Source organism: Rhinatrema bivittatum, chromosome 1, assembly GCF_901001135.1.
Source record: "Rhinatrema bivittatum chromosome 1, aRhiBiv1.1, whole genome shotgun sequence".
Lineage (NCBI taxonomy): Eukaryota > Metazoa > Chordata > Amphibia > Gymnophiona > Rhinatrematidae > Rhinatrema > Rhinatrema bivittatum.
The window spans coordinates 545,507,150-545,534,631 of record NC_042615.1 but is presented as its reverse complement, the minus strand read 5'-3'; the positions used below and the strand labels follow the sequence as shown (position 1 = coordinate 545,534,631).

The 27,482-nt window shown below is 39.9% G+C and overlaps 1 protein-coding gene across 1 annotated transcript in view; it reads right to left on the bottom strand.

The window, feature by feature from the left end:
- Positions 1 to 22,988: 22,988 nt before the first annotated feature.
- The window catches only part of RORB (RAR related orphan receptor B), a 373,081-nt gene continuing 368,587 nt past the window's right edge, over positions 22,989 to 27,482 (bottom strand). The window contains 1 exon segment of the mRNA XM_029615959.1: positions 22,989 to 25,039. Within this exon segment, the coding sequence (XP_029471819.1) occupies positions 24,884 to 25,039 (156 nt within the window). The 3' untranslated portion in view covers positions 22,989 to 24,883.

The following is a 27,482-nucleotide window of genomic DNA, read 5'->3' as shown; positions in this document are numbered from 1 at the left end:
ATGAAGCCAAGGATAATCTAAACGTTTTTTTTCTTTTATCACTGAATTTCCTGCAATGAGACAAAGTCACAAGGCAAGCTTTTGCTTATATATAGATAATCTTTTTTTTATTATTATTGTTATTTTGTTCGGCATTAAAGTAAGGAAAGTCATCAACATTGATTGTCATTTACAGAAAACATTCAAAAATCAGATGCGCTTTATAATCAAATTCTAAATGGTACTTAACTAATAATTTGCACAATATGAAAATAAGACAAAAACTATTAACATTCTAAATTAAGGTGTTTTATTTTTTAACAAGACAGGGTTTACTGCTGTGTTGCTCTGACATCAAAGAATAGATGGCCTTTTTTGAAAGTTTAAATAAACTTGGCTATGGCCTTTTTTATATAACAAATAAGGGTATGTATATTAAACAAGGGAGAGGTAGACATACTGAGACAAACAAGATTTTGAGAGAGAGGGAGAAATATCAGAAAACTGAGGATTTAATGCTACTGTACTGATTACTGCAATATACCGTCATCACTTGCAGTTTCTTCCTTCTTAACCACAGGACAGCAGCAGCAGGACATTATTATAATACAGTTAAACTTCAGATAAAAAAAAATTCAGCAGGACTGTACAAGGCATTTGCACTACATTGTCATAATTTTAGCGTTAATAACATTCTTTGCACACTTGTCATCAGACAATGCAGTTCTTGTGTGTATAGCAATAGTGGTGCGCGTGCTTATTGAGACTGGCAAACTACACCAGCAAAATAACAGAATGACTAAAAGCTACAAACAACTCTGTAAATGGCAAGAATTATGGGCGCTTAATGCCTCTCTTTAGTTGATTAGTGGTGACTGTAAATATTGATTAAAGCAAAATTAAAGTTCTGCTTTTTGGATGTATAAGCAAACTATTTCCACTCATGCCAAAAACGAAAGGGTTCATTTCAGGGTTTTCAAAAAGAAAAATCTTGGAAATGTTTATTTCAATCTAAATACTTTTTTTTAAAATATATCGACATATGAATGTATCACCATTATAATTCTTGCTTTGGAAGCCAAGGAAGCATCAGTATATCTCTGATTTTGCATGCATGCTCCTGCCTGTGTTGTATTAGGGAACCACATTATTAGCTGTTGATGCAAATGTCAATTTTAATGGGATCCCTTGACCATGTGTTTGGTGCATAACAGCTGTGACTTTCAAATTGCACCTGTACATGGAATGGACCTTATTTTCGGTAATAAAGGAACAAGTATAACATTATTGTGTTTATTACTGGAAAAGAGAGACTGTGTCTACAGTACAATAAGCATAGGATTTTGAGCAATTGCAAATCTTGTTTTCTGAGAAAGCCTTTGTTTAAAGTGGACCTCTGAAGATAAAAGTCGCTGTGGAAAAATGAGACCCTGAAAGTGCTTATGAGGCTCTTTAATGACTTTCACCTTACACATCCTTGTGTATTCTGCCCCCCACCCCCTTCCCCACTGATTTAAAATATTCAGTTATTTCATAGTGAAAATGAAGGAGTTTATGATTCTGTCAGGGGCTGAAGTCATTAGACAATTGTGTTATTCAAAACACTCACCGGCATAAACTCTTCATCTTACCATCAACATAATCATACAGAATCGTTAATCATAGTCCCTTCTTTTTTCAAACTTTTCTACTTCCATTTTTAAATATTTTATAAAAGTTGCAATTAGTTCCCTTAAAGGTTAAAAATTTGAAAAAAGAAGGAACTATGATTAAAGATTTTTTGGACAATTCATGTCATTGGGTAGTCCAGATGTATGATTGTCCCAAAAATTAAGATGAAGAGTTTATGCTGGTGGATATTTTGAAAAACACCGTTGATTTGGGGATTGTGATTGTTTTTGTGGTATTCAGGCCATTAGGCAATTCCGGTCTCATGTCTGATGACATCACTTCCTGAGAGTCAAAGGGGATTCTGCAATCATTTGCAGTTGCTTCTTTTTCACCAGATGGACACCTTAAACAACTTCTTTCAGATTGGTCTTGTTCCAGTGCGGGTTTAGAGGTTCTAGTAGCACAGTTCTTAAAATATGCACTCTTTGGGTTTGGGTACAGGATACCTTGACAGTCCTGTATTTAAATTTTGCTTAGTTTATGTTACAAATAGCCATTTACACTCAATAGCAATGATTTGTCAAAATAATCTTTTTTTTTGTTCTTATACAATCATTTGCAATGAGAAGTGAAGAGTCCTTTACAATCACAGGAAGGAGAGGCATCCTTTTACTTTTGGATGTTTCGTTTTAGTTCTAAAAATTGTTACAAAGTCTTATATTTAAACAAGAGACATAGAAAAAATATTCAGTGTATGAACTCTGTCTCCTGTTATATACAACAAAATTTACAGAGACTGCATACTTAGTATTAGACTTCACACAAGCATATATTAAAAGTAATTACATTTGAAAAAATACTTTATTTGTCTTCTACATTTATACAATACATTTACCAGTTTCATTAAGATACGTACTTTAGTGTTAATCAAATGAGGCAGAAAGTGTAGAGAAATGAGTCGGATTCTGATGTAGGATTTCAGGTTTCTTTTTTCCAATATCTGTCTTAAGAAAGATGGTTTGTTATATAACTAGCTATATATATTGAATTTTATTGGATTGGGGAGTAGAACCCAATTACTATTTTCAGAATGCTTTATTCATGGTCACAAGTACTGTGCAATCACTGTATTATAGCCATGTGGACTCCTAAACATCATGCTGCAGTAATGCAAGAGAAAAAAATGTTAGTGCTAATTCATTTGTCATAGTATCCAATGAATTTCCTTTTAATTTATTATTTTCTTTAGCATAAAACAAATGCTTTAGCAAATATTCATTCTACTACATAAGAATGCATAATCCAAACTTCAGAATCCTACAAGCTGAACATGTTTTGTCATCCTCTTATAGCAGAGGGTGAGAGGATGCATTATTTCATTCAAATAACAATGGAGTGCTTTGTTTGATGCCTCAAAGAGGGTGAAGTAATTATCTAATTTCTGGTTTGAGTCTAACTTCATTAAATCCATACATAAGTGCTTTTTTTTGTGAACTGAAGAGTACAGCCATAAGGGTGAAGTCTGTTCTCCACAGTCTCTATCAGCTATTTCTTTCTCCTTACCCTCTTTGAAGGGTGCTATTTGAGAAGCAAGAAAACATAAATATTAGCAAATTTCGAAAAGATGAGAAGGAATGTTTAGCAAAGACTTGCAGTTGAATGAGTTGTTGTTTGCCAGGTTTTAAGCATATTGTTATTGTATCTTTTCCAAAACAAATTTATATTGTCCATCAGTAGTATCCTAACATAAACAGGAACAAGTTCCTTCAGTTTGAACAAATATACATCACATTGCTTTTCTTTATATTATTATACAAAAAAACAGCATGCAGAGTCAATATTTTCAGCAAACATTGTTACAAATAAACACTTAAAATTATTGCTTCGGCATCTAATGACATTTATTCAATCTTCCTAGAAAGAACAGTTATCATGATAGAGACATTAAGTTCATGTACGCAATTTCCTGAATTCACTGTCATCATTGTTTGTGTGTTTAATTGTAAATTCAGTTCACATGCCCAGCTGAGCTTTGTTTCCCACTAGTTTTGAACTTTTTCTTTAATCACAAATCTTGATTTTCATCTTTATAGTAAAATGAATTTGGGCATTTAAAAACAATAACATAAAACTAGTAGATAAAAATACTCTGTCTTTGTCATAGTTTCTTGAGGCCCATTCTGTTTTGGACCAGTATTAATACATTTGCAATTAGATTGTTGGCTAAACTTAATTCCTTCTATAGGGTTTGACAGTTACTGCTGTGGTTTTAAGATTAGCAATGAGATGGATCAGGTCATTAGCTGATACCTTCCATTGGTTTCATGCAGAACAGTCTGAACTCCAGAGACTGACATCTCTGTGGTAACACCAGTGCACATTAGTTACTAATAAAACTCAGTTGATAAGTGAATAAGAAATCAGTTAGTTCAAGCTTGAAATAAGATTATGGGATTTTATACATGCAGCTTAATGTAATCACAAACAAGAACATACTATGTTGAAGGTATAGGGTAAAAGCTCCCCTAGAGCTTTTTTTATATTGTGCACACATTTCCAAGTCAAAGCCCAGTCACAAGCAGTGTGCTTATTTACAATCATGAGTATGAAGTATGTGGATGCCATTTACACTGAGAGGTGAATAGAAATGATGATTCATTCACTTGACCCCATGCTCTTCCATACTGGAAGGAACAATCTTTCCCTCAATTGTCAAATATCAGGTTGGCTAGTCTTGCCTTTTTTTTTTTTTTTTTTTAAATCTATCCGTTGCAAAAACCATTAAAAACTGTTATAAAAAGAATGCTAAAAAAGAAAACAAAAGAAAGATACTGTAGTAGATAGAAGCAACAGTGACAGTGAATTCAGCCTACTGTATGTAAAAGCCTCACCATTTGTATTTGATGGCTTCAAAGACTTGCCTGGCTTTCTCTTATTCAGTAATAAATTTCATCCCTTAAGAAAAGTCAATTGTTTTCAAATATTTTTCTTCTCATTATTTTTTGCAATGGGACATCCCTGAGTGGCATACAGTGCAACATCTGCATCATGCAGTGATTGTCATTTACAAAGAGGGAAAAACGGTAGAAAAGTAAAAGATGAGATGAATTATCTGATAATTATACTGTCATATGTTAAAATCATAAGACAGACGTGGTGAATTTATAAAATGCAGAATTTATGCATCACATAATTTGTCTCAATATAAAAAAAAATCATACATTTCTCAGGTTTTAATTTCAATACTATAAAACTATTTTTCTCACATGTGCACAAAACAGGAGGATAGTACCCTATAATGCATTCAGTCTTCGTAGAGGAAAATGTAAGAGAGATACCCATGGCAGAAAGGATATTCAAATGTGATGATTCAGCAGAACTGAAACAAATTTCAGTGTATTTGGAAGATGTAATAGAGGAAATTGACAAACTAAAGAGAAGCAAATCACTTGGACCAAATGGTATACATCCCAGCATGTTGAAAGAACTAACAAATGCAATTATGGACCTGCTATCATTAAAATTGTGTATGGTACTTGAAAACTGTAGGGTTGCCAATATAATGCCAATTTTTAAAAAGGGGTAATCCAGGAACCTTCAGACCAGTGAGTCTTATGTCTGTGCCATGCAAAATGGTGGAAACTATCAAAAAGAACAAAATTGCTTGAACATATAGATAGACATTGTTTAATGGGCAAAGCCAACATGATTTAGCCAAGGGAAGTCTTGCCTCACCAATCTGCTACATTGTTTAAGGGTGTAAATAAACATGTGGATAAAGGTTACCCAACTGATATAGTGTATCTGGATTTCCAGAAAGCATCTGGAAAATCCCTCATGAGAGTCTTCTTAGGAAATTAAAACGTCATGGATAAAAGGAGGAAAACAAAGAGAGTAGGGCTAAATGGTAAATTTCCCAATGGATAAAGGTGAATAGTGGAGTGTCCCAGGGATCTGTTCTGGGATAACTGCTTTTTAAAATATTTATAGATGACTTGGAAATGGGAACAATAAGTGATCAAATTTTCTGATGAAAAAAAATTATTCAAAGTTGTTAAATCACAAGAGGATTGTGAGAAATTGCAAGAGGACTTTGCAAAACTGGGAGACTGATTATGCAAATGAGATTTAATGTTGAAAAGTGCAAAGTGATGCACTTAGGGAAGAGTAACCAAATTATAGCTACACAATGCAAGGTTCCATATTAGGAGGCACCATGCAGGAAAAAGATTTAAGCTTCGCTGTTGATAATTCATTGAAAACTTCAGCTTAGTGTGCAGCAGCAGCCAAGAAAGCAAATAGAATACTAGGAATTCTGAGGAAAGGAACGGAGAATAATACAGAGAATATCATAGTGCATCTGTATTGCTCTATGGCGCGATCTCATCTTGAGTATTCTGTACAAGTTCTGGTCACCACACCTCAAAAAAAGAAATAGCAGAATTAAAAAAGGCATATAGAAGAGCAACCAAAATGATAAAGGGGATGGAACGATTCTCCTATGAAGAAAAGCTAAAGAGGTTAGGACTCTTCAGGTTGGATAAGAGAAGGCTGAGGGGAGATATGATAGAGGTCTATAAACAATGCATGGAGTGGAATGGGTAAATGTGAATCAGTTGTTTCTCATAGAGTATAAAGACTAGGGGATACACAAAGAAGTTACTAGGAGATACATTTAAAACCAATACAAGAAAATATATATTTTTTTACTAAACTCATAATTAAGGTCTGCAGTTCGTTGCCAGAGGATGTGATGAAAATTATTAGTGTAACTGCATTTAAAAAAGATTTGGGCAAGTTCCTGGAGGAAAGGTCCATAAACCATTATTAAAGTGGAGTTGCAGAAATCCACTGTTTATCCTTGGGATATGCAGCATGGAATCCATCTAGGGATCCTTCCAGGAACATCTGACCTGGATTGGGCAGTGCTGGAAACTAGATTCTGGGTTTGATGGACCTCTGGTCTGATCCAGTATAGCAAATCTGATTGGACTTCACTACATAAGAACATAAATCTGTGTAAACTTACTGGTAGTATAAACAAAAATAAAGTGATTATAATATTGTAATATTTTATTATCTAGTCTGAAGATATGTCTTCAGGCAATATAGGAGCTTCTTAAACATAAAAAAAAGAAATACCACATAGAAAAAAAATACAACTAGACTGAACATAGGAATTGACATGGTACACACTGTTATTATTGCAAATATAACTATTTGCATTAAGATTTTTAATAGTTTATGCAAAGCTCCATAAAAATGACTGAAGATGAACTGCAGTGTATGTATACATGTCATATCAGTGGTATGTAGACTATGTATGCATCAAAATCTATTTTAGATATTATTTAAATTTTAAAAGCTGGAAATGTGTCATAACGGCATATATAAATGTAACATACACTTGTGCATATGACTTGTCTACTTTATCTAGGGCTATCTTCAAATCTCATATGCTTGAATAAATAATGCCTTATCCGAGGCCATCAGAATCTGACCAGATTCAGACTTCTGCTCAAAAGTATCAGTCATCAATACTATTTTAAATTCTTAGAAAATACAGTTTTTAAAAAATACAGTTCTACTTTTTGCTATAAATGATTTTATCTTGAATATTGAGAAAATTGGCAGTCGGATTATTTAACATTCCATAACTCCAAACTTGAGCTGTAAGTGCTAGCCAATGTGGAACCATGTTTTGTAAAGACTGCATCAGGGAAAAATGCCAACTAGATCTCTCAGAAGTCCACCAGTTCTGCAAGCAGAACAGAAAATGCAGATTTTAAATGCAACACTGTCCCAATACATGATAACATCATACGTATAATTATGGACTGCTGAATAAAACAAGATTTGCTTCTTGAATATTAACAAACTTCCAAATACTCTCATTTGGTGTATGTGTTAAGATACATCAATAAAGCTACTGCTATATCTACTGCCATCAGGAAATATTAGCATTACACAAACCTTTTCATCAACAACTCATCATTGCTTTTTCAAGAAGTAACATCAACTCTGTGGATCATGTAGTTTATGTGAACAAACTGAAGCAGGTTCTATATGGACCCATCCCTTTACTGGCCAAGTATTTCATCTTAGGTCCAATACAACTCAAGTATCTCAGGGGGACATTTTTCAACTTGTGCTATGGCATGCATCATTGGTGTTAAGCTGTGCGTTATGCCCATAGTGAAAATTGCAAATTTTTTGCAAATTCTGTTTTGGCCATTTTTAGGCTGAGGACAGGCCTGAGATGGGAGCGAGAGAAAGACTATAAGGCCCTTGTAGTAGTTAGCTATTTATGCTTCTATAGGAGGCCCACCTAGTAACTCCAGGTGAGATTTAGGTAGTAGTGTAGGGGGTTAAAAGCCACTTTGACATGCAGAGTGAGATGTATGAACAGAACAGTGCACTCTTGTGAAGATTTGATGTCTTTCAGAGTGTGGAAACTCACACAACGATGAGATTTGTACAATGCTCTCTCAATCTAGCTTGATAAACATCATACGTCTCACTCTGCATGTCAAAGTGGCCCATAACCCCTACACTACTACCTAAACCTCACCTCAAGTTACTAGGTGAACCTTCTATAATAGTATAAATAGCTAACTACTACAAGGGCCTTATAGATAGGTAAGCGCTCTCTCTCTCTCTCTAGCTCTCTAGATTAAGTACTTGCACAGTGGTATGTATGTATGGCTGTGATTTAGAAATGGAATTAGGAAATATTGGATTTTTATTTTACAGGCAGTTGAACCTGTTGGATTGAAGGAAGTCAAGTGGTATACATTATATTTCTTAAATTTTCATTTACATTATTTTGTAGTTTTTAATCAATCTCGTTTTATTCAGCAGTCCATTAATTATACTTATAATGTCATCACGTATGGGGACAGCGATGCATTTAAAATCTGCTTTTTCAGTTCTGCTTGCAGGAAGGGCAGACTTAGGAGGGAAATTGTTACAATTTTACCCTGATGCAGTCTTTATAAAATGTGGTTCCATGTCGGATTGCACTTATGGCTCAAGTTTGGAGTTAGGCAATGTTAAACAATCTGTGAAGGACTTCAAAGGGGCGTGGGATAAACACTGTGGATCCATAAAGTCAAGAGGCCGCCAATGAAGAGTAGGTGACTCGCCAGAATGATGGCTACTGCCTGGAGACAATACCCTTATTCAATAAACATACACATGGTTACTGTGACTCCAACATCACTCTAAGCTTCAACAGCAAGAGGAAATGTGGAAAAAAGGATTTGCACTCACAAAGACGGGAGTAGCTGGCTTGTTACGGCGGTTACTACCCTAAAACAAATATCCAAATTACTACCTCCACCTTCCTCTATTCCTGATGCCTTTCAACTAGCTTGATCACTCCATTCTTACACTTCACTTTCAATGCATATCCAGCATAGTTCTCTGCTTCAACAGCAGGGGAGAAGAGAAACTGTTACTTCACTCATCCAGCAGAGCTCTCTGCTTAAACGGCAGGGGAGAAGAAAAAAGGGTTCGCACTCACAAAGCAGGGAGTAGCTGGCTTGTTACGGCGGTTACTACCCTAAAACAAATATCCAAATTACTACCTCCACCTTCCTCTATTCCTGATGCCTTTCAACTAGCTTGATCACTCCATTCTTACACTTCACTTTCAATGCATATCCAGCATAGTTCTCTGCTTCAACAGCAGGGGAGAAGAGAAACTGTTACTTCACTCATCCAGCAGAGCTCTCTGCTTAAACGGCAGGGGAGAAGAAAAAAGGGTTCGCACTCACAAAGCAGGGAGTAGCTGGCTTGTTACGGCGGTTACTACCCCAAACCAAATGTACCTGATACTTCACTCTCGACGCATATCCAGCATGGCTCTCTGCTTCAACGGCATGGGAGAAAGACTGATACATCACGAATTTCCAGCATAGCTCTCTGCTTCAACGGCAGGGGAAAAGAAAAACTGATACTTCACGCATATCCAGCATAACTTCAACGGCAGGGGAGAAGAAAAAAGGATTCACACTCACAAAGCGGGGAGTAGCTGGCTTGTTACGGCGGTTACTACCCCAAACCAAATGTGCCTGATACTTCACTTTCGATGCATATCCAGCATAGCTCTCTGCTTCAACGGCAGGGGAGAAGAAAAAAACTGATACCTCACGCATATCCAGCATAGCTCCCTGCTTCAACGGCAGGGGAGAAGATAAACAACCAATAAGGGCTGTATAACATAATCTGGGTAAAAACAAATAAGCATGGGTGTAGCTTGCTTATTGCGGCGGTTACTACCCCTACTACCTCTAACTAATCAAGCTAGATATTTCACTTGGATGCAGCTCCATCACCGCTCTCTACATTAATGGCGGGGGTGGAAGGGAATTAGAACCAAGAGCTAAGAGAAACAGATAAGTATGAGAGAAAAAATGAGGGAAGCTTGCTGGGCAGACTGGATGGGCCATTTGGTCTTCTTCTGCCGTCATTTCTATGTTTCTATGTTTCTATGAGTGCCAGTTTTCTCAATATTTAAGATAAGTTCTCTTTTTGCTATAAATGATTTTAATTGCATTCTTCAAAAACTGAATTTTCTAAAAATTTAAAACAGGATTGATAATTGATACTTTTGAACAGAGGTCTGAGACTCTGGTCTGATACCGACATTTCCTATAAGGCATTATTCAAGTCATATACTCTATGACGGTAACTTTCAAAGTGGTGCACTGGCGCACATGGGCGGGCCTGAGTAGGCCCATGCCTAGGAACTCAGCTATTTTATAACTTGCACGCGTATATGCGTACATGTTATAAAATAGTCTGGCCGCGCCTACATGTGTGCCAATTTTGAGGTGGGTGCACAAATCCTGCTTCTATCACATAAATTGGGGAATTTTAAAAGACGTGTGCACCAACGCCATTCCCAGTTTTACCAATTAGTTCCCAGTTCGCCCAGTTAAGAGCTAGGTCCTCTAAAACCCCCTGGTTTGATAGCCTTCACTATCCACAGTTAGCCCCGGCCCTTAAAATCTTGCAGATCTGACTAGTTTAACTTTAAATTTTAACTTATGTGGCATTCATAGCAGAAGGGAAGTCACGCAGCAGGAAGCCTTGACTTGAGCCAGGTGGTGTCAGTATTTATGTGCACATATCTGATTCACGTCCCGAAATGCCCATGCCCTGCCCAGATGATGCCCTCACTCCCGCCCCTTTTTGAAAACTTTATAGATGTACGCACCTCAGGAGATACTTTCGTATCTTGCTGGCTTTTAAAATCAATTCAGCGTATGTGAGTCCGAAATATTCACGCATCCCCTAACTAATGTGAGCGCTGGGCTTTTAAATTTGCCTTTATGTGTAGGTGATTTGAGGATCTTCAGTTAGTGCTAGATAAAGTGGAGATATCATCTGAAAAAGTGTATAATGGATTGTCTATTTTTTTGATTTCTTTGTAAGAAAGTCTTATAGTTTTTGGGTTTTTATTTGATTTGCTAGTGTACAATATGTATATATATATATATATATATATATATATATATATATATTAAAAAAAGAGCAGATGAATCCCACAAAAGGAAAACCATATCACAAAAAAGGAAAACCAATATGTCCAAATAAAAAAATTGCTCACACATATGCTACCAAATTCAGGAATCAAGAATTCAAAACCAAATTATATATAAATATTAGTATAAACCGCATTAGCAAGCCAGGCAGTGAGCTTGCAAGTGAGCTAGCAAGTGAGCTAGCAAGCAAGTGAGCTAGCTAGCAAGTGAGCTAGCAAGCCTGCAATGAGTGAGATCATTTGGTCTTCTCAATCATTTGCGAGTTTATACTTAAGACAAGAATTCTCAAAAAACATGAAAATAACCAACTGTCCAATAATCAAACTTTGCAAGTTATCAACTCGAAGACTTGTTTTCAATGTGCTCGCTGTGCAGGTATATGGCAAACAAACAATGTGATGGCAAACCTTCAAGAGGGCTATATAATAGCAAACTTCAAAAAGACTCAAGAGGGCTATATAGTAGCAAACTTCAAAAAGACTCGACAACGGCCGAGGTTTCGCTGTAAAAGCTTCATTAGGAGTCTATTATTTGAATCCTCTGCAAGGGACGGATAGTCTCCATTGAATTTAAATGCCAACCTTATGTAAAAAGAAAAACATAAGATGAGAAATATATAATGATACTTAGCTTTCTCAGTGAACGCAAATGTTGAATCCTTACTGGGGATCAAGGAATCTCCCATTTATTTTCAATGCCGAACAGAGACCAATACAATCAAACGTCCTTGTGACAAATTTTATGTGGGGAAAACTAAATGCTCTCTAAGAACCAGACTAATTGAACATTGCTCCTGTTTTGTCAACAATCGGATCACCGCTTCGCTGGTTAATCACTGTAATGATTTTTCACGTCTTTGATGACCTGCGTGCATGTGTGCTCGAATGTATACGTCCTTGCTGGCGAGGAGGTGATTTAAATCTTCAATTACTCCGTTCTGAACAACGTTGGATACATCGTTTGAATACTATACACCCCTTTGGTTTAAATGCCAGTTTAGATCTACAGGTGTTTCTCTGAAGATTTTGAAATCAATACGAGATTACGTCATTCCTGCAGTGGATCGTTTCCATTGGTTCATGTGATTTAGTGGTCCGCTTCTTAAACCAAGGCTGTTTTTTGTATTGGTTTCTGTTCGGCATTGAAAATAAACGGGAGATTCCTTGATCCCCAGTAAGGATTCAACATTTGCGTTCACCGAGAAAGCTAAATATCATTATATATTTCTCATCTTATGTTTTTCTTTTTACATAAGGTTGGCATTTAAATTTAATGGAGACTATCTGTCCCTTGCAGAGGATTCAAATAATAGACTCCTGACGAAGCTTTTACAGCGAAACCGCGGTCGTTGTCGAGTCTTTTTGAAGTTTGCTACTATATAGCCCTCTTGAAGGTTTGCCATCACATTGTTTGTTTGCCATATACCTGCACAGCGAGCACATTGAAATCAAGTCTTTGAGTTGATAACTTGCAAAGTTGGATTATTGGACAGGTTGTTATTTTCAAGTTTTTTGAGAACTCTTGTCTTAAGTATAAACTCGCAAATGATTGAGAAGACTGAGCGATCTCACTCATTGCAGGAATTACGCTGCCTGGCTTGCTGATGCGGTTTATACTAATATTTAAATATAATTTGGTTTTGAATTCTTGATTCCTGAATTTGGTAGCGTTAGTGTGAGCAATTTTTTGATTTGGACATATTGGTTTCCCTTTTTTGTGACAATATGTATATATGCCATAGATGTGTAGGATATTTTTTCAAGTGCTGATGGTACTAGAGCACATTTAACAATGGGTGATGATATAATCTGCTGTCCTACACTCATATTGTAACCTTTAAACTAATATGAACTTCGTCATTTGACTTTTATCTTAACATTGGGTTTATTTGTAATTATTGGTTTTGCTGCCAACATGAATCCGAATAAATAGGATGCATATTTTATTTTATTTTTAAGAGAATGTTGTTTCAATTCACTGTTAACATGGTTCAACAAAAATGATGAGGAATGCTTCTGCTCACAGTCATATATGCTAGTGGCAGAGCCTTATTACATCTGATCTGAAATATTTTCATCACAGTGATTATATTTTCAGCAAAGTCATAATGGGGACAATTTTCAATAGCCAGTGTTGCAGCAAAGTGTACTGGTGCTTTTGTAGTTGTAGAACCCTTGCAGTGAATTTTCAAAGGGAAAAAAGCAGGCATACAAGGTATGCAAGTACAATGTCTCATGCCTACAGGGGCAGTGGAAAGAGGGTGAGGGTGGGGACAGCAAATGTACATTTAGAAATCTAAATATACAAATGCTATTTCCTCCCCTCTGCTAAACACCCCTTCCCCCACCTTGAAGAAGGTCTCTTTTAAGTTTGGCTAAAAGTGAGTCCCGGCGACTAATTACTTTAGGGAGCAGGTCACAACATGGGTGGCTGAAGCCCTGCCTGTAGGATGAGCTGCAAGGGAAGGGAGGGTAGGCAGGTTAGGCAGAACTGGGGCTGGGGAAGGCTTAAGGAAGGCAGGAGAGGGATTGGTGGGACAGCAAGACAAAAAGGGGAAGCCCACCTGGCTAAGCCCCTTTTTGCTCTTCCTGCATGACTGCTGTTTTCAGGCTTGGCGTGCATGGCTGTGCTTTGAACTTCTGTGTTGGCTTACCTTCATTTTCCTTGTGCGGTTCTGAGGTAGAAGGTAGAAGATGGAATTCGTCGGAGATCCATGAGGCACTGGGGTGCAATTCAATGGGTGGTCGGAGTGTTCACCTTACCACAGCTTGTTTGGAGCACAAAAGGCTGGTTGAGGTGGAAGAGGGGCGGCACAGCATTGGTTCAATGGCTGGCACTGGTGGTGTGCGTGGCAGTGGAGGGTGAATTCTGCCAACCAGGGATGTGTTGCGCTCTACCAGGGGCGTGCAGTGAGCCGCTCATGGGTGAGGGGCCTTTAGGGTGATAAAACTGTGGTGTCTTCTGAGCCTTCATCCCTGTGGATTCGTCCGCTTTTGGTTGCAGTTTGCGTGGTTGGCGATGGCTGAGGTGTGGAGAATCTTGAAGTTTTGTACTTTGTTCCTCATTCTCTGACATCCATAGCAAGTAGCTGTTTAGGAAGCCATTTGGCATTGCAGGGTGGGTGGAGGCCATCTTTCTTTGGGGCTGGGCAGAGTGAGTGGGGGCCATCTTGGCTTTGGGCACCACATTTGGATGGTGGCCATGTTTATTGATGGAAATGTGATGATAATGGCAGCCATCTTGTTGGGGGGTCTTATAATGATAATGGAAGCCATCTTTGTGTAGGGTGATGCTATGTGGTGGCAGCCATTGTGGTGCTGGCCATGTTTTATGTGCTACAGCAAAGTCAGCGGCCATCTTGGGTAAGGGCTAAAGAAGGAATTGGTGCAGTTAGCCTGATACGCACGCCTTGGAGTCACGATATTGCTTGTATTCAGATGTATAATCTACTATGGTTCACAGCATTCCTTGCAGCTGATATTGTTGCTGGTAATGCACTATAAAAAAATGTGGGACTGCAATGATATTCATTTAATCATTCCTTTATTAGTAGCTGCACCAGATTAGCATTTTATGGATCTGTTATTTGCAGTTGTGTAGGAGGGCTCACAATTCCTATGGATAGACTGAACCTTTCCTATTGCTCTGCATGTCCAAATCTTCTGTTTTGTCCTTTGCAGCATTTTTACTTCTATTAAGAGCTGTGGTTTCTTCTGTGACATGGCTCTGAGAAAATATTCTGATACTGGTGCATTAAGAGACAAAAGAACTGGAGCACATGAGGAGGGTGTTGCGATCCCGGGTCGGCTCCGGGATCGTTGCCTACCCGGTCGCGGCCCCGGCGTCATCTCGCGTTCCCCAGGCCTCCGGGGACCTCCTCCACCGCAGCCCCGACGTCGGGCAGCTTCACCCGGGCCTACAGGGCCCTCTTCCGCTCTGTTTCTGCCCCGTCGGAGCAGCCGGCGTCCTTCGGCGGCTGGCCCCGCCCCCTAGACGCGCGCGCATGCGCGCGCGTCTCAGGCTCTAATTTAAAGGGGCCAGCGCGGGAAACACTGAAGACTGCCTCCGGTGACGTCAGACGCTGCTGGGCTACTTAAGCCCTGCAGCTGCTCCTCTCCAGTGCCTTGCAACGAGGTTCCCAGGTTTACCCTGTCTCCAGTTGCTGCGTTCCTGTACCTTCTTGATTTCCTGTGCTTCCTGATCTCGGACTGGCTTACGGTGATTCTCGGCTTCTGACTCTGGACTGGCTTACGACGATTCTTGGCTTCTGACCCCGGTGCGGCTTACGGTGATCCCTCTGGCTCTGGACCTCGGACTGGCTTACGACGACTCCCGGCTCTCGGACCCCGGTTTGGCTTACAGCGATCCTTTGGCTTCTGATCCCGGACTGGCAAGCGACGATCCTCTGGTACATACTCTGGATTGGTGAGCGACAACCTTGGACTCCGTCTGACTCTGCCCCCGTGGGCTCTCCTAAGTCCCAGCGGCCGGGTCCCTATGGGCTCCTCCTGGGGGGATGCCGGCTTCCAGGGTGAATCTCCTAAGTCCCAGCGGCCGAACTCCTACGAGCTCCTCTCGGGGGAGGCTCGGCTTCCAGGGCGAAGACCTTCTCACCATTGTACCAGCTCCACCGTTTCACCCTTCCTTGCCACGGCCCTTGGTCGCATAGAGCTTTCCAGGATCTTCATCCAGCCACTCTCAACTCCGTCTTTGCCGCCTTCCGATCGGGACCTCCGTTGTCACCTCACTCAACGGCTCACCATCTGGTTCCGATCGGTCCAAGGGTCCACGAACCCAACAGAGGGAGGAAAAAGAGTGACTATCATCAAGAGATCTTCAAATCTACAGACGTCACGACGGGCTAATCCCTCATCTAACTTGACTTCTCACAGGCGCGTAGCAAGTTCAGCATCTCACAAGCCAGCAGGTGCTAATCTGTTGCTCAGTGCTGCACCATGCAAGGCTGTGAGAAAAAGCAATGATCAGCAAGCGGAACTTGTCGACCTTATGGCACAGATTGGCTTCAGCAGCAGATGGCAGGAACATCCAGTACCACTAATACCCTAGCTGGGAATAAATGAAAAAATACCGCTTAAGGAAGTAGCATTTTTCTAGCCCAGAAGGGTATTGGGGGTTTGGGTTTAGCAGATCAAAGTAAGGATGTTCTCAGTGACTCAGATTCAACTTCAGCCCCAGATAGCAGTGACAAGGAGCTGGCCTTAGCAACACTAATGCAGAATGTGTTAAAAACATTCAAGAATAAACTGGCTAGCAATAGTCTGAGTGCTGTTCCTCCCGTCAATTCTGCTGCAGATGTGCAGGCTGATGATAACTCCAGGGAGGAAAGTATGCAGGGCCCGGGTACCAATTTGGAGACAACCATGGGGCAATATCCCTGTGACAGAGAGGAGGTATTGAGTGGAGTCGGTTCGTTGGCATGTGGTGTACCCCAAAAACATCAAGAAAAAGATTTGGAGATGAGAGTACATAGATATATTCACGCTCATTATTAAAGATCAAGATGGTGTGGATACCAAAGGGGAAAGGCAAAGAGGTGGCTGCAGAGTCAAAAGAAAAGAAACCCCACATTTTCAAAACAATTAATAACTGGGTGGTAGCATTACATATATTCGTGAGTGTGGTAGTAGAGCATGAAACTGAGTAGGCCCCATATTTGATTAGGTACCTAGAAACCAACAAGAAAGCCCACAACTAGGGGGTGGGCTTGGTTAAATTATGACATTAAGTTTCAGAGGAGCATTGCAGAAGACAGTTCCATTTCCTAGAGGCATTGGGTCCTAGAACTCTGGTTGGATGAGATGGTGGGGTACAGGTCATTGGGTCAGAGAGTCTAGGGTCTTATATTGGGGGAGCCAAGGACAGATTTCTTTCGGCTAGTGAGGGAAGGATTGACACTTGCAGACAATTCAACGCAGTTCACTGCATTTGGGCCCATTGTAAGTTTAGGCATGACTGCTCATCCTGTGGCAATGGACACCCTGCCACACAGTGTAGGTTGCAGAGGGATCATAGGCAGCAGGGCTTCCTCCCAGCTCATGGCATAGAGGGACTTGGCGCTGTCCCCGGTCAACATTAAGACAATGGTGCCATGGCTTAGGCATTACCCTTGTAGAGAGAAAGCGTCTCAGATCAACCTTGGTTTTAGCACAGGTTTTAGAATTCCCTGCTTCCACGACCCCCCTGTACCGCCCAGTACTCAATGCACTCTCGTTATCCACTCATGAATTAGAGGCTGAGCAAAACATTCTTTCAGAGCTAGCACTGGATAGAATAGACGGCCCTTTTAGGTCACCACTTTTCCATAATATAGTTATATTGTCTTTGGGAATGGTCCCAAAAAAGGAGCCCGGGATGTTCAGGCTCAACTATAACCTTTCATACCCCTTAGGTGGTTCAGTTAATGACCTGATCGATCCACAGCTGTGAGCGGCATCCTACACCTCTTTAGACTCTGCCATTAACATCATCATAGAAGCAGGTGTCCAAGTGGCATTGGCAAAAGTGGACATTTAAGTCTGCTTTTCGACTCTTGCCTGTGCATCCTGATTCCTTCCACCTGCTGGGCTTCTCATTCAGAAGCATGTATTACTTTGACAAGTACATCCCAATGGGCTGCTCAATCACATACGCTTGCTTTGAACTATTTAGCTCCTTTGTGCATTTGGTGGTTGAGCAGCGATCCGCAAGAGTAGAACATTACATTGACAACATCCTTTCTGTGGGAACAGATACACAAGAAAGTAAACGTCTGTTAGCTACCTTTCAGAATATAGTGGTGGAATTTGGAATTCTGCTAGCAGTGGAGAAAACAGAAGGACCAATGAGGTCCTTGGTTTTCTTGGGAATAGATTTCCCTCCTAGGAAAGCAATGATTTAGAGCTATTCACAGATGTTTCAGGTGGGTGCGGCTTCGGTGTATATTCCAGGGCGCCTGGACTTGCAGGCTGGCATGAATGCAGTTTAACTAAGGACATTACCTTTTTAGAACTATTCCCTATAGTGGTGGCTATTACAATATTGGGGGGGGGGGGGGGGGGGTCGATTGTCCCAGGGCTAGCATTATTTTCCGTTATGACAATATGGCTGTGGTGGAGGCAATAAATAGATTATCAACCAAAACCATAGGGGCAAATGCTCTTCTCCGGAAGTTAGAGCTCACCTGCTTGCAGCATAATATTACATTTCACGCAGCGCATGTCCCTGGTGTTGAAAATAAAATAGCTGATTTTCTGTCCCGCTTCAAGTGAGCATCTTTCTGGAGGCAGAGCAGTCCGCCACCCCAATACCTGCGGAGATATGGCAACTTGGTCCCCCAACATTTGGGAGTTGCTTCTTGACTCCTTGGCTGTGAACATGAAGAAGAGCTACTGCCAAGTCTTGTTTGATTTCCAGGCATATCTAACCATGGAGGGAGAGGTTTTGAGGTGGCTTATACTGGTTTATTCTTTAATCCATTACATTCTGCAGCTAAAAGACCAGGGTATAGCAAGATCCACAGTGTCAAACCTTTTAATGGGCCTTTTATTTTTCTCTAAAGCGACTGACTAGGCCGGCCCTTCAGCACACTTCGCTGTAAGAGGCTCATGTTGGGTTGGGTGAGGGTCAAAGTTAGGCTGCAAGACTCAAGGCATCCCATCACACACAGCACTCTAGCTCACCTATTGTCCATATTGGATAGTGTGTGTTTTGATGCCTATGAGTCCTTCCTTTTCTGTTCTGCGTTTTCCCTTGCACTTTTGTGATGCTTTGGGATAGTGAGTTAGTTGCGCAGTCTGCGGTCAAGCCGGGTACATCAGGTTTGCAGTTAGGAGATGTAGTTCTGTTACATGACAGGATAGTACTGATCATATGCAGATCAAAAACAGATCAATGTTGAAAGGTAGTCCTGCATAAATGGACAGGGAATATTACATGCCCGGTCTTTAACAAGGAGCAATACCTACTTAAGCGTCCAACTTGCTCTGGGCAACTGCTAATTCATGCCGACAGTCACCCTGTCTCTCGGTATCAATTTTCAAGGGTATTGCAGTTGTCTATGCAGGCATTCGGGGCATTGAGTACAGACTTCTCTACACATTCCTTCCAAATTGGCGCAACAACAACCGCGGCAGAGATGGGTTTATGCCCAGAGACGATAATGTCTGTAGGGAGATGACACTTCCAGCGTTTTAAGCTTTAAATTAGACCGAAGGAATATTTTATGGCTTTTGGGGTTAACTTTTGTTCTAGGTTCGTTTTCACGGATGTGCCACATCTGGATAATAGGTCATTCATTTGTACATTGGGCGCACAAAAGAACAAAATGTTGCCTGGTGGGGAAGCATCTGGGCATGGCATCACAGCACCTGATGTTGATCTGGAGAGGGATACCAGGGATGAGATTGTATCAATTGGTGCTGATCATCGTGGATATGAAAGTGACACTTGCAGCCTCTGTAGTGATTATAATTCGTCTTGGGGGCAATGATCTGGAGGCCACTTGTAGTGTCAAGCTAGTTCAGAAGATGCAAAGGCATTGCATCTCAATTGCCATCCAGTATCCAGAGACCTGCATTATTTGGTCCTGTATCAACCCCAGATTTGTGTAGAGAGGGGCGTCGATAGGGTGAGACACAAGACACAAGATCAACAGATGGATGCAGAGACACAAGATCAACAAGACATAAGATCAACAGATGGATGCAGAGGTTCATGCCCATTATGTGGGGGCTTTACATTCCCCATAGTTTAATAGAAGAAAGCTGCCCCGGATTGTTCTGTCCAGACGGGATGCATCTGTCCAATATAGGTTGGGACATATTTAACTGTGACATTCAGGATATGTTGGAGGTGTTGCTGGATAGAGATGGCTGCAGAGTTGAAGTGGGGGTCCCTTGGTAAACAAGATGTTACCAAGGGATAATGGCATGGTGACCAGCAATCTAATGGGCCCCGTCCCCAGTCATTTGGTTCTTTAGGCCAAGGGCAGCAACCCAGGGGAAGGGGTGGAGGAAAATAACTCAGGGCAAACAGCCCATTCTGCAGCTAGGTAGGAACCCCGGCGCTTCAACAGCATTTCCAGGGAGAAGAAAAGGGGGAGCCTGAGCAGCACTCAGCTGGCATCCTGTAACTTCTATGGTCCGAATCCCAGCCTGTCACCAACCCCTGCAACATTATGGCTTCTTTGGCCAGGTTTTATGTTTGTCAAAGGCTTGTTGACCAATCGTATCGAGGCTGGTCACCTAGGGTTTCAGGGAAATATCTTTGTCATGCAGTTCCGGATGATCACTGTATTAGTATAGTTGCAATGTATTCATGTGTTTTTATTATTTGTCTAGATTGCTGAAGTTACTATGTTGTGGGCATATATATTGTCCATAAACAAGTGTTTGTATTCTGCCTAGTCATGTAGTGTGGTTCTTCTAGGGGGGGGGGGGGGGGGGTTGGAGGGAGGAGGTTTGACAAGGGAGTGTCCCTATGTTGTGCATGTTGGGAAAGCTTTCAGCTGCAGTGAGGGGAACCAATTTCCAACTAGAGCAATCTAGCAGGGTAACTATTTAGGTACTCAGCTAAATGCATTTCAAAATTGTTCTCAGTATCCATATGGACATACAACTACATGGAATGTTAGTCTTTGCTTCATGTACATGTCTTGATATCATGAGTTAGGAATGAGTATCGCTCACCAATGGTAAAACAACAAAACAACTATATAACAATGCTTTCATTTTATTTGACACATGAGATGTCTGGAGTAGAGATAGATGAAGAGATTATTAAACAGATGGACAGATTATCAAACAGATAGACATATAGTGCCTTTTGAAGTTGATTTAATTAAATTAAGTACCTTCCTAGTACCCTGTTTTCTCAGTATTCAGTAAAGTAATCTTTCCATTAGAAGAAAATATTACTCTTAGAATTAATAATTTATACAAAGAGCTAGTAGGAGTGGCATTTATACTATAGCCTCACAAGCAGTCTGTATCTGTCTGCTCCAATACCAAATGTAATTTGGTTTAGTACTGAAATTCAAATTGAATGCAATGATAATAGCAGAGAAAAATAATCTATGCATTTTTGCCTTGCAGGATTATGTTTTTCAAATCATTGCAAAACTGTTTCCATTCTTCTTATTAATGAAATTCAAAACCATAATTACTACTATGTGGTCACTTAAATGCATTGAGTTGGGGGGAAAAGATCAAGTATCTATATTCAGTTTCTAGGAAAATATACTTAATAAATGGAAACATCTGTACATTGTTGTTAGGGCCTCATTTTCAAAAGTATTTAAGGTGAATTATAAAAGTCTGACTTGCGCATCAATTAGGGGATGCGCACACACGTCGGGCTGGCATGTGCCCTCCAAATTTTAAAAGCTGCCACGATGCACGCATATCTCTGACAACACCTTCATGTGACTTGAACTGAAAAAGGTGTGGAGTCTGGCGGGGCATGGGTGTTTTGGGGCGGGGCCAAGAGATGTGTGCGCAAATACTTATGCATCTGGGTGCATACCCAGGTCAAGAGCTACATAAATTTACTTCTGCTATGGAGGGAGGTGTAAGTTTAAAAAAAAGCAAAAAACCCCAAAATACTAGCCTACTAGAGTAGTCTATTAAACTAGGGGGGTTTGGAGGACCCAATTCTTAAATAGGCAAACTGGTGGATAAACTGGTGAAACTGGCAATGGCGTGGGCGCACGTTCCTTTTAAAATCCCCCAACTTACTCAGTAGAAGCAGGATTTGTGCACCTATGGGTGCACATGTTTGTGCGCCAAGGCTACTTTATAACATGCACACAAGTTACAAAATGGCCAAGTCCCTGGGTGCTTGCTGGCACAAATGCGTATCAGTCTGAAAGTTACTACCTCTGTGCACATAAAAGTCAATTTTATGTAAATAGCTCTCTGAAAATAGCCTGGGATCAGTGCACATGAAAGTATGCAGCTAACCCTATTATGCACACTTTTACACATTCACAGTAGGCATTCTGGGGACAGAGTTGGGACAAGGATAGGACTTACTCGTATACTTTTATATTTTCACAAGCGTGCATATAAGTTTTAGGGGTGTGCATGGCAAAATATTTCATTTCATTTTGTTTTCAGTTTGTTTTTTTAATTTCAATATTTTAGTTTTGTATAGAATAAATTTCATTATAAAATTTGTGTCGTTTTTAGTGTGCACTATGTCAAATAGTATGCAGTAACTCTAATTAGTGCTTAATAATCAAATTAGTGCACACTAACTCAAATTAATGTGCACTAACTCATAGTGTGCAACATTTGAATTAGTTTGCATTATTTGATATGGAGAATAACTTTCAAACATATGTAAGTGGCAGCATATATGTACATGGCCGCGAGCAGATCTATGCTAGTATTTTATAACCCGTGCATATCTCTACCCTACAACATACAGGCGCATGCTTCCAGAACGCCCTGCCCCCTCCCTGTCCCTTTTTGAAAGCCTTAGACACGTCCCGGGGCTTTACGTGCATCGCTGGGCCTTTTTAAAATAGGCCCGGCACGCGTAAATCCGGCCCTATGTGTGAAAATGTAACAAACTATTGTAGTAATTTTGAAAAAGCCATTTACGTACTTAAAGTGCACTTACACATGTAAAAGCTAATTGACAATTTAATGGCATATATTGTAGCATTTTTCAAAAGCTCATTTGCATGCATAAGGTGCATTTACACATGTAAACCCAGTTTTTATGCATGTAAATCATTTTCAGAAATACCCCCATACTTTACTGCTATGTGAGTGGGTAAAAACTTTCCCTCCCTAAGTAAACAATGAAACCAGAAGGTAGAGAAGCAAAATGCATTGGTATGGTAGTCAGTCAAAATTCCATTTATAAATAGAACATTTTGTTTTATTACCGTTATGGTCTTTTGTTCATTATAAATCTGTTCAAAACAAAGAACAAGAACACTAGGAGTGCTTTCATGAAATTGTGTATAAGTCTTGTCACACTGCAATAAGGAACTTCTGCCCTATCAGTATCTAGTTACCAAGATTAATATTTTGTTTTCAAGGTAAGAAACAGACAAAAAATAAGACTGGCTTTCCAATAACAAAATGATAGGCTCAATGACTACTAATAGGAACAATTAATTATATTGCTATAGCACAAAGGGCAGGCTTGTTAAGAAAAATCCTAGAAAAATACTTTTTTTCACATTACCATCCCTTGCTTCATTCTGGCTTTCATTCCCATATATAGACCTCAGCATAGATTATATCAGTGTATAGGAAATCTCATGAGGTTTAGACATACCCTCCCTGACCTCTATTAATTTACTCAGTTCTTCAAATGGAGATAGACTTCTCACCTTTGCTTTACAGTTTACAAAGATGCAAATTGTTGATGGAATGATGACGAAAATAATTTGACTGCCTCAGTTCATTTTCAGGGAGAAATGTAATATGGTTTCATATTTCATTTTCACACTAGCATTTAACTATAATATATATGAGACAATAAAAAACATTTTCTTTGTGCCTTACCTCTGAGGTAATAGGTCTGATAATATTTACATTTCAGCATAACGTAAGCAGCAAGAAACCTCAAAGTCAGAGTTGTTCTTGACGCGGACTTATCCAGACAAGGCTTTTCCACCATTCCCACCTTCAGACTGCTCTCTCTCCCCCTCCCGACAATGTACATTGCGTATTCCATACACTCGTACTTCAGACGAATTACAAATGAAAAGGGTACCATCTATTATTTGTATGATGGCAATTGACAATTGAGCTCTGGCTGGCCTAAAAAGAACTTGACTGCCCAACAGACAGAAAAGTAACTGTATTACTTGAAGAAGGATCAGAAAAATAAATATAGATAAGTCTGGCTACACATAAGCTGTAGGTAAACATGAAGAGGTCAATATTGAAAGCGGATTGTCTGGCTAAGTTTTGGAATTAGCCGGACAAACCAAGGGATTTAAATTCCCGCCAGTTTGATCGCCCTGGACTTATCCAGCTAAAATGTTAGCCAGATAAGTTAGGGGAGAGTGGGAGTTTTCCACGGTGGGCCAATTATCCAGCTAAGTTAGCCCAATAAATAGTGATTTTCAACATTATTGGGCTAACACAGCTAGATAACTTTAGGACTGCTGGAGAACTGCATATAAGTTTATCCAGCTAACTTTCCAAGCCGGCCAGCGGCTGAAAATGGACCTCGAGATTCTTAAAAACACAGAGTGCATACATCAGTATGAGTGTGTGTGTGTGTATATATATAGTTCTATACACACGCACGCACACACACATAAATAACTACAAATTTTCACATGCATGGACCACTTAATACATAGAAATAGGTAACTCTAATAAGTGGAATTCTCTTAAATTATATCTGAATGATAAACAGGAGTAATACTGAAAAGTACTGCTCTTTCTTCATTTCATATCTACAATAAAATTCTATGAACAATTGTTTCCAAAAACATATCCAAATAAAATAATAATTATTAAAAAAAAAAAAATCCACCCACTGTCCTATATTTATACATTTATGGTTGACATTAAAAAGAAAGCAAGAACAGTCCCACTCAGGGGGGGTGCATATTTACATTCTTCACACTGTAGCGGTGAAAAATTATTCTATCAAGTGCAGGACATTCCTAGTGTTGCGATAGTGATGTCTGAACAAATCTTCATGAACACATATCTATTGTTTTAGTAGTGACGCGCTGCAAGCCGTTGTGACAATTCCAGTTTCCCCCTTTACTTGCAGCTAGTGGTAGAGTCTGGATTAAAAAGTTCCTTGTACAATGGAGGAAACAGTGTGTTCACGATGTCTGGATGAGATTGCTTAAACACCTGCAGTTTCTCCCCATGCAAGTTGCAAAGTGCTGTTATATTCGGTAACTTGGCTATTAACTGTAGGAGGGGAGGGGAAAACAGAATAAAATTATTTGCAAAATCATCTCAGGCCCTGTCAATTTTGTTCAAGAACTAATTTGAAGACTTTAGAACGACGTGGCACGTTGAGTGGAAATGCCTACATTTATATACATCAGCCTCTATAGCAATACAAGGGATTCTATACAATATCTTCTGTTCCTTAAGAGTTTTAGATTCTAGCATAAACCATGGGTTGCATACAATAAATGGTTTATGAATAACACAGTAACCCTGAGAATGAGCACAACGTTTGCATTTACAGCAGTGTTGCTATTTAGAATTCATACGCTAGACATTATAAAATCCTTATAACATTTGGTTTGCTAGTAAGGAATGGGTATTTTTAAATTAAACTGAATGACTCAATTCCCTTAGAGAATTTTGAAGATTTTTTTCCCCACTGTCTGTGGCAGTGACCTACTTATTAAACACATGAGTCAGCAATAAAAATCTAATCCATGCAAGACTTCTAGCACAACATTAAGGACCACATAAATTCAGTTATTCCATCTTAAACAGTATTGTGATGATAAAAAAAAAAAAAGAGAGAGACAGGCAGAAGATACCAAAATAAATGTGCTCGGATGTACTGAGACTAACTTGAGAGTAAGTGAATTCCTCTTACCAAGGCTTAGACTTAGTTCATATGCTTATTCCTTGGACTCTTTTGTACCAGACATCAACAATATATGCCCTGATGTTATCTTATTATTTTTGCATTTATCAAGTGCAAAATACCAAGGTACTTTACAACAAATCAAATGCAGGTATCCTATGACCATGCCCTGAAGAGAGTACAATCTGATTAGGTACCTGAGGCAATGGGAGATAAAGTGACTTGCCCAAGTTCACAACAAGTGTCAATGGCAGACACAGGATCTAAATCCAAGCATCCTAGCTCCAAGCCCATTATTTCTGTGCACAAATAATGCAGTTTTCAAAGGGATTTACCCAGGTAACAAAAGAGTTACCCAAGCAAATCCCGGTGGGTGAACATCTTTCCACTCAGTGTGCTGTAAAATAGCCATGGAATAAAGGGGTTTGGGTAGGGATAGGACGAGGAAGGGAAAGAACATGCAGGGGTTTCATTTTGAAATCCCCTGATGTACTTTACACCTGGGATAAAGTAAGTGCAAAGTTCTTGGATACTTTTGCATCTGCAGTGTTTGCCGGTCCCAGATTTTCAAAGGGAAATTCTGCGGGGAATTTTGCTTTGAAAATTGGCTTGTATCCATGGGACCTGCAAGTTACCCAGACAGTTTCAAAATTGCCCCTAGATGTTTAAAGCATATTGATGAGCAATTAAAAGGGAAATGTTTGGCTTATCTCTATCAGTTTCTGTCCTATTAGTTCTTCACTCCAGTCTGGAACCTTTGACATTCTTCCTCCAACTACACAGGAGGCAGACCAACAAAATCTCACATGATTTCCAGCAGCAGCAACACCATTTAATCTGCTATTCTGTCTCCCCTGATCTCCCAGACAAAATACTTCTAAAGCATCACACTATATAAACTGAATAGCAAACCATTAATTTACTCCCAACTAATAGCAATACAAGAAAAATGTACAGGGAACGTTGTTGCAGACTGGTGCGGGGATCTAACATGACATGAATTAACAGAGGTGAGCTAACATTCCTGTTCTGTAGGGTTTACTCAAACAGTCTGTAACCCTTAGGGGTGCACCTAGTGGTCAGAAATGGCGCAACCTGAATTATCCGTGATCTGAATGCCATGCACCTGTCAACAACTGAAGCGATTCAAAAAGTTATGAAGAGAATTGCACTCTGCGACTGTGTATATTTTCTTTAGCATAAAAAGGTGGACACAGTTCTCTTTAAATGATCCCTGATGATTTCCAGTAGTGTTCACAGTATAGCATTATGCAATTTACACATAGTTTCTAATCCTTTTAGAGATGGAAGGCTGGGAGCTGCCAATCCCTTTATACCTGTAGCAGAATACACAGCTGAAAGAGTGATCTTTGGTTCATTCCATCATCAAGCGCAACAGTCTTCTGGCATTTTTAGAACATAATATCTAACTTATATTTATCTTACAAAAATGATAACAGATGTACCACCCCTTTACCAGCGAAAATTCAATAAAAGGCATCAAGCAAGTCATAGCCTTAACCTCGCTCACCCTTCTTATTGAATAAATATGCTAAAAGGCCAACTTAATAGTGACAAAATACAAGATGACACCAAAGGTTTGAACAAAAAAAATCCATCAAGGTGTTCAAAGGTAAGATAAGATTCCCAAGACTTAATTTATAGACAGAAAGGAAGTGGAAATCTGGAGAAAAGTGAAGACGGATGGCGCCAGGGCCAGGTATGACCTGTGCAAAGGGGGACCAGGGCCAGGTGTGAACTCCCTCTCTCATGCACTCAGACACGCACATACACATACACACA